The sequence below is a fragment of the Chrysochloris asiatica genome, unplaced genomic scaffold (genome assembly GCF_000296735.1).
Source record: "Chrysochloris asiatica unplaced genomic scaffold, ChrAsi1.0 scaffold00138, whole genome shotgun sequence".
NCBI classification, from domain to species: domain Eukaryota; kingdom Metazoa; phylum Chordata; class Mammalia; order Afrosoricida; family Chrysochloridae; genus Chrysochloris; species Chrysochloris asiatica.
In genome coordinates, this window is record NW_006408656.1 from 1,191,356 (window position 1) to 1,199,001 (window position 7,646).

Consider the following 7,646-nt stretch of genomic DNA (forward strand, 5'->3'; position numbering starts at 1 on the left):
TGTGTGTGTGTGTGTGTGTGTGTGTGTGTGTATGTATGTATGTATATATGTATATATGTATATATATTTCACTGGTTTTGCTACTCTAGAAAACCTTACCTAAAACAGACTCCAACTTTCCCCTAATAAGAGGCTTTTAAAATATGCTTCCAACATTCTTTCCTTTGCCTTCACCAGTCAACCTTCTTCCTAACCACAACTCTCAATTCAAGATTAAAACCATCTGACCAGACCCTTTCTTAGAACTTGTAGTCCTTCCTGTCCTCACTTATCTCTTCATTATGTGACATGATGAATGTCCTGGATTAGATCCCTAGGACAGACAGAGGGCACTTCAGCTATAGGATAGACACAGGGCACCTAAGGCAGGGCCCCAAACCCTCATTCCTATCATCTGAAGAAATACTCTAATACTGCCACAAATGTGAATTGTTTAGAGGGAATGAGAGCTAAACTTCACATTATGTCTTGGATATATAAATAAGCTCATAACAGGAAAAAATTTCAAATATAGGCAAGTATAATTTTAATTAGCTTTTAAAACCACTCATTACTCTACCAATCAGAAATCCCAATTTTAATAATGCATGGTTATCTATGTAAATAAACATGTTAATAAATAAATATTTATTTTAAGTTGTATTATAATTTGTTTTTACAATAAGCAATATGTAAAGAAAACATCTTTCCATGCCAATTAATATAAGTATTTATTATCATCTTTAACAGCTGCATACTATTCCTTTGCAGGCATATACTCTAAAATTTTAATTAAACCTCTCTTATTGGACATATCAATTACTATAAAGTTGTCACTATCATAAATAATAAAACATAGTACATATATCTTATACATATATCCTTGTACTCCTACCAGATTATTTTACAATATATTTCTAGAGGAAGAATTACTATATCAAGAAGTATATATTTTTAAGACTTTTTAAAATATGTCATCAATTTGCTTTTCATAAACATTATATTATATAATTTTAGTATACATGTTTTTATGGTTACAAAAATAGGACATGATCATTACCAAAAACTAAAACTATCACTTATATAGCATTCCTTCCAAAAACTGTTAATAATCAGACAAATTCAAAGTGAGGGACATTCTGAAAAATAACCAGTCCAAACTCTTCAAATAGGTCAATGTCATGAAAAACAAATGAAACTGGTGAACTATTCTAGATTAACAACTATAAAGAGGTATGACAACTAGAGTCAATGTGTGCTCTTTGGGATAAGTGGATAAATGTGGACATGAGCTGCATATCAGCAAATACTGCAAGGTCAGCAGTTCAAGCTCACCAGCTGCTCCTCAGAAACCCTATTCAGGGTCGCTATGAGTCGGAACTGACTCGACGGCACTTAACAACAACAACAGAAACCTCCTCTTTGGAGCCCTAGTATGGCACTGTGGGTTAACGCACGAAACTGCAAAACCATTTGAACTGCGAAGTCAGTGGTTCAAGCTCACCAGATGCTCCTCAGAAACCCTACACAGGGTTGCTATGGATCAGAACCGACTTGATGGCACTTCACAATAACAATGGCAATGTTACATTTCTTGAGTATATACATTATGTTGTTGTTGTTGTTGCTAAGTGCCGTGGAGTCGGTTCCGACCCATAGCGACCCCGTACAGGGTTTCCGAGGGTGTAGATCTTTACAGGAGTAGAAAGCCTCATCTTTCTCCTGTGGAGTGGCTGGTAGTTTCCAACCGCTGACCTTAAGGTTCGCAGCCCGATTCGTAACCACTACGCTACCAGAGCTCCTTTACATTATATTAGGATTATTAATTTTTTTTCTTGTTCTTAGGTGATAAATTTTAGGGAATAATGATGTCTACAACTAACAAAGTATTTAGGGAGAACAGTGATACCTGCAACTCTCCAATGCTTCATGGAGGAAAAAAATGAGAGAAACAAATATGGGAAAATTCTAACATACACTAAATTCAAGTGAAGAGACAAAAAATACCCATTTTACTATTCTTTGCACAGTATGAAATAAAATATTAGGGAAATATAGTTAAAATTTTTAAAAACTGAACTACTACAAAAATGTATAGCTTAGTAAATTGAAGGTAATCATAATCTAGATTATGATTAGATAATTTTTAACAGTTTAATGCATAATATTCTAAATCTTTCTTATGTATACACTAAAATATCACATGAAGTGGCTTCGAAAAGTTCATGGAAAAACTGAGTTAAAAAAGAATGGAACTTCTCCACAAACTTTTCTTTTTCAATGATTATTGTATCATATAAAATTCTATGCCTTATTTCATTTAACAATGCAACATAAATGTCTTTCAATATGAATGTATACCTCTTATAGTTTTCAAGTAACTGTACTAGGCAAAAGGAACCCTGGCAGCACAGTGGTCGCAAACTAAAAGGTCAGCAATTCAAATTCACCAGCAGCTCCCTGAGAGAAAAATATGGCAGTCTACTTCCATAAAGACCCACAGCCTTAGAAACCCGATGGAGCAGTTCTACTCTGTCCTATAGGTTTACTACTAGTTGGAATCTACTCAATGTCAGTAGATTTTATTTGGGTACTAAGAAACATAAATGAACACCTATTAAAGAAGGAATGGTCTCTGAAGGATGGTGCCCATACTGGAAACCTAAGTTAGAAAGAAATCTCACCCGAAATTCCATGACATCCACGAATGACTGGTAGTAGCTGATGAGAAATCTAGTTATCTCAGCTTTTTCCCGATGTACTGGTCCTAAATGTTGCTGAGGAAAATGAAACCAAAAGAAGAAGATAAATAATCAAAATAACTCAAGAAGAATATGTGTTATACATAAAATATTCTTAGGGTTAGAATACATTGACAGAAAATGTTGAAAATCCCCATTTCCCTCAAGATCTTTAAACAAAGGAGATTCTCTATATAGCTAATATGGTTGCATATGATCTTGACTACATATAGAAGACTAAATAAGAAAGGCTTATAAATTCCCTTTCAATTTAAAAGAGTTATAATCTATATAACAGTCAAAAGAATCAGAATGAGAAGACACTACAGGTAAGATGAGTGAGAAATCTAGGGCCCACATTTAATAAGGAGAAGACATAAGAGTGTTAGCTCACTAGATGAATAATTCTGAGACAAGTAACAAAGAAACAATAAGAGGAAAGCAGGAACAACTCATATAGCACTCTGCTGAGTTGATAAGTGTTCTCTTCCTAAATCCACCCCTTATCTCTCAAAATTCTCAAGACTACAACAACCTGGAATCCTATAGTTGAGACTCAAAAGACTCCGACCACTGCCAAATTCAAAGAGAAGCAGTCAAAAGAGTAAAGTTCAAGCCATCCAAGGGTAGGTAAAGAAGAGAGAAATGACAAACCGTGCTATTTCGGACATCTATGTTTGGAAATTTCTTGCCAATGTACTTGAGAGATGATTCCATAGACTTTTCCACCAAGAAAGGTGGCTTGGATTTGGGGTCTGAACACGTCTGTAGAGATAAACCACATTATATTTCAATTCTTTTTCCTTCCCCTCAGGAACATAACTCTTACAGCATCATTCATTCTCACAATCTCTCTTAGGAAAAAGGAATCTGGAAATTAATTATAAAATCATGACAATAAATCAGGAACAAGTTTCAGAATATTAAGCCAACTATCTAAAGAGTTAAGTGACAAACAGACATCTTGGCTGGCCTAGTAAAGCTTACTATCTGCTTGGTTCCAGCACTAAGAGGAAGATCTCTCCCCACCCTCAACTGAAGCCGGAAGAAGCAGTTGCTCAGAAGTTAGAATTTGTAGGCAACTCAGGGCCACAACTATATCTTTTATATAAGTATCTTACCCCAAAGAGCATTTACAAAAGACATGGAAGAAACCATGTTCCCGGTAATTTTATTACAAAATTACAAAAGTTTCTTCCTCAAGTATTCTATTTTCTCTTTCAGGAATTCCCAATTCCCACAGCTATATTTATCTATTTCCTTCCCTATCGCTAACCCAGCCCCTAACACACCTCTTACTATCAGCTTCTTCCAATTTCAGAGTTCCCATCTTTAATACACATACACACAAACACACACACCCAGCCATAACCCAAGACCAGCATCTCCAGCCCCTCTTATCAGTGTTTGTTATCCCAGACTCAAAACACCTCAGAAAGTACCTATCCTTTTTTATCAATTTTTTTCCCATTTTAGGGAAGTACCTCCATGCCAGAAGACCCAACTTTAGATATCCTCTGAGTAGGCAGGACCAGGAATAAATAAGACCCAGAATTCTATACCCCAGACCTTTATCCAAGTGATCAGAACACAATCATTTCTTACCCATACCCCTGCCACTTTCACCAACAAAAAGCAGACATTCTCACTAGAGTAAGAATTACACTTAGAAGGGGAAGCCCTGAAAAGAAGGCCTCCTTTCTGCCTTCCAGGACTAGCTGGCATAAATAATCCAAAAGTGGCTGCAGGCCAGTTAAACCAGTGAAAATAAGGGCAATCAAATTGCTGGTCCTAGGGTTTCCTGGTACTGGCCCCAGTAGTTCATGCTTACCTTCTTGATGTTATACATACGGATGAGAACTCCCTGCCCTCGATCATTTAGAATAGTGAGCTTCTCTGCTAATTTATGCTGGTAGGCAGAGGTCAAAGACATGATGGCTACCAAGAGAGAGGCGCGTCCGGACAGCAAGGCCTGATCTCCCCCAGACACTGTCAGCTTGGGTGGTAACACCCTCAGGGTGGAGGGACCCAGTCTGGTTGGTGCGTTGATCTTCCTTTTGCCTCTGCAATTGGCTCATGGGTGAAAGCAGTCATAACAGCTCACCGATCCTCAGAGCTTCCTTGTTCTTCCTCTTTGCACTTTCAGCAGGGGAAACTTCCCCTTTCTAACTGTATTGCATTTTTGGTAATGATTATAAAGCAAGGGAGAGGAGCACTGGTAGTGATGTAGGATAAGCACTGGAGTGTTAACCACAAGGTAAGTAGTTCAAACCCACCAACTGCCCAGTGGGAAAAGGATGAGGCTTTCTGCTCCAAGATTCACAGCTTCAGAAACTCTATACAAGGTTACTCTAAGTTGGAATTGACTCAGAGACACCAAAGAACAACAACATGAGGCAAATGAGGGGGTGGGGAAGAGCAGGTAGGGATTCAAGGCTCTACACAGTCTGACACTAACCTTTGTAGCCTTACCCCTCTGCCACTGTCTTATATAAAACTTTACAGTGGAGGAGTCAACAGGAACTGCTTAAAATGGAACAGTCTCCCAGGACAGCCTGGGCCAGACTGAGCCAGAGGAAAAAGGGCATTAAAGTTATACTCATATTTTGCTACAGATTTTCTTTTCTTTTCTTTTATGAAATTATAGACTGTAGTACCAAATCTGGGATTTTTTTGCTGTTGCTGTTTTGTCTTCTGGTCCCTTTCAGGGGATCTTTCTCTCCCTACACAACCCAAGAAGAGACAGCAACTGTGATCACATAGCCAAGCTGCAATCACATATCCTATACAATCTCACCATTCAGGCAAAAGCTAATACCAATAAACAACATTCTTATCAACGGAGAAAAGATAGAAGTTGTCAAGGACTTCATTCTTCTTGGATTAACTATCAACACTCATGGAAGCATCAGTCAAGATATCAAACGATGTATTGCATTAGGCAAATCTGCTGCACAAGACCTTTTTAAAGTGTTGAAGAGCAAAAATGTCAGCTTGAGGACTAAGGTGCGCCTGATCCAAGCCATGGTATTTTCAATAACCTCAAATGAATGCAAAAGCTGGACAGTGAATAAGGACGACCATAGAAGAATTGATGCTTCTGAGTTACGGTGTTGGAGGAGAATATTGAAAGTGCCATGGACTGCCAAAAGAACCAACAAATTTGTGTTGGAAGAAGTGCAGCCAGAGTGCTACTTAGAAACCAGGATGGCCAAACTTCATCTCTCATACTTCAGACATGATGTCAGGAGGGACCAGTTGCTGGAGAAGGATATCATGTTTGCTAAAGAGGAGGGTCAGAGAAAAAGAGGAAGACCCCCTAGCAAGATGGATTAGCAAAGTGGCAGTATCAATAGGCTCAAGTGTGGCAACAATTGTGAGGTTGGGCCAGGATCAGGCAGTGTTTTGTTCTGTTGTTCATAGGGTCATTATGAGTCGGTACCAACTAAATGACACCTAACAACATCAACAAAATACAACAGACAGACAGCCAATACCTGCTACAGTTACTCTACGTTGAATAATGAGAAAAGTGAAAAGAGAAGCCCATCTCCTGATCACATCTACCTGGAGGTAATAAAAAGGCTAAATTAATACATCAATATACATCTATCTAATTATTGAAAACCTAATTATTGAAGATGCCTAAGAAACAATCGACCATTTTTGCTCACATCCAGAAACAAGACAGAGCAATTGGCACAAATGATCTAGAGGTAGACCTAGACTTCCTACTGGAACTGGGCAGGCTTTGGAACTGCCTGAGAAGGAATTCAGGAGAATGATACTAAAGTGCATTCAAACGCTCCACAAAGGGTTTGAGAAAAATAAGGAAGAAGTCAGGAAAGTGTTATAGGAACAATAAATAAGATAACTACAGCATTGAAAACAATTCAAAACCTGCAAAAAGAGGTCCAAACAATAATAAAATATCAGAAACACAATAAACTGAAAGGTAAAGGAGTAGAATTGAAGAGATGGAAGCCAGAGCCAGCAAGCTGGAAGACAAATCTCTTAGTACTGCTAAGATAAAAAAGCAAGCAGAAAAAAGGATTTAAAAAAATCAGAAGAAAGTCTAAAATTCATGTGGGAAAACATGAAGAGGAATAACAAGAATTACTGGCATTCTGGAATATGAAGAATCACAGAGGAGATAGTTGAAGAGCTTCTAGAAGAAAATTTCCCTAACATCTTGAAAAACAAAAAGATAACCATTCAAGAAGTTGAATAAACCCCAAGAAGGATAGACCCCAAAAGAAAATCACCAAGACATATAATCTAGCTCTTCAAAATCAAAGAAAAGGAAAGAATCCTGAAAACAGCTAGGGAAAAGAGAAGTATTACTTACAAAGGCAAGCAGATCAGATTATGCTCAGATCTCTCAGGAGAAACCATGCAGGCAAGAAGGCAATGGAGGGAGAGGCAGGGATTGATGGCAGCTAGGGTAGAGATGCAGTGAGGTTCTCCGTCAGCAAAACCACAGAATACCAGGCAAAGCAGATTCAGGGCACAGCTCCAAGGCTTGGAACCATATAAGTAGGAATATTTTAAAAGTTTGAAGGCTTATAGCAAGTGGAACTTGAAGCAGAAGTAAGAAATCACGTACTTTTGAATCTGTGGAGCTCGGAGGCCCAGAGCCGACAATTTGGGTGAGACCAAACAGCAAGACCAAGTGGCGGCGCAGACACACCACAGAAAAAATGCTTCAGGAACCTTGGAGCAAAGGAGGACAATACACTTTGTTGGTTTTGCTTTGTTCTGATTTTCTTTTTTTTTTGGTATCTGTTCATTGGCACCCCACTGTTGGCGCACCTCCATTCTGGTGACTAGAGGGGGTGCCTGAGCAAGTGGACACCTCCCACCCTCACCACTGATGGGTTCTTCTGCCACGCATGCGCAGAGATACTCTCAGACCAAGAGCCGGCC

The 7,646-nt window shown here is 38.6% G+C and overlaps 1 protein-coding gene across 2 annotated transcripts in view; it reads right to left on the reverse strand.

Annotated features, from left to right (window-relative positions):
* NCKAP1L (NCK-associated protein 1-like) overlaps positions 1–4,729 on the reverse strand; it is a 75,766-nt gene extending 71,037 nt beyond the window's left edge. Inside the window, exons 1-4 of one of the 2 annotated variants that reach the window (XM_006869922.1) lie at positions 4,529–4,620; positions 4,226–4,235; positions 3,375–3,485; positions 2,664–2,756 (exon numbers count right to left, since the gene is read on the reverse strand). In XM_006869922.1, coding sequence (XP_006869984.1) covers positions 2,664–2,756; positions 3,375–3,485; positions 4,226–4,235; positions 4,529–4,569 — 255 coding nt within the window. In that variant the 5' untranslated portion in view covers positions 4,570–4,620. Of the gene's footprint in view, positions 1–2,663; positions 2,757–3,374; positions 3,486–4,225; positions 4,236–4,528 lie in introns of both variants that reach the window. The other variant, XM_006869921.1, reaches the window with a different exon arrangement.
* Between the last annotated feature and the right edge of the window lie 2,917 nt (positions 4,730–7,646).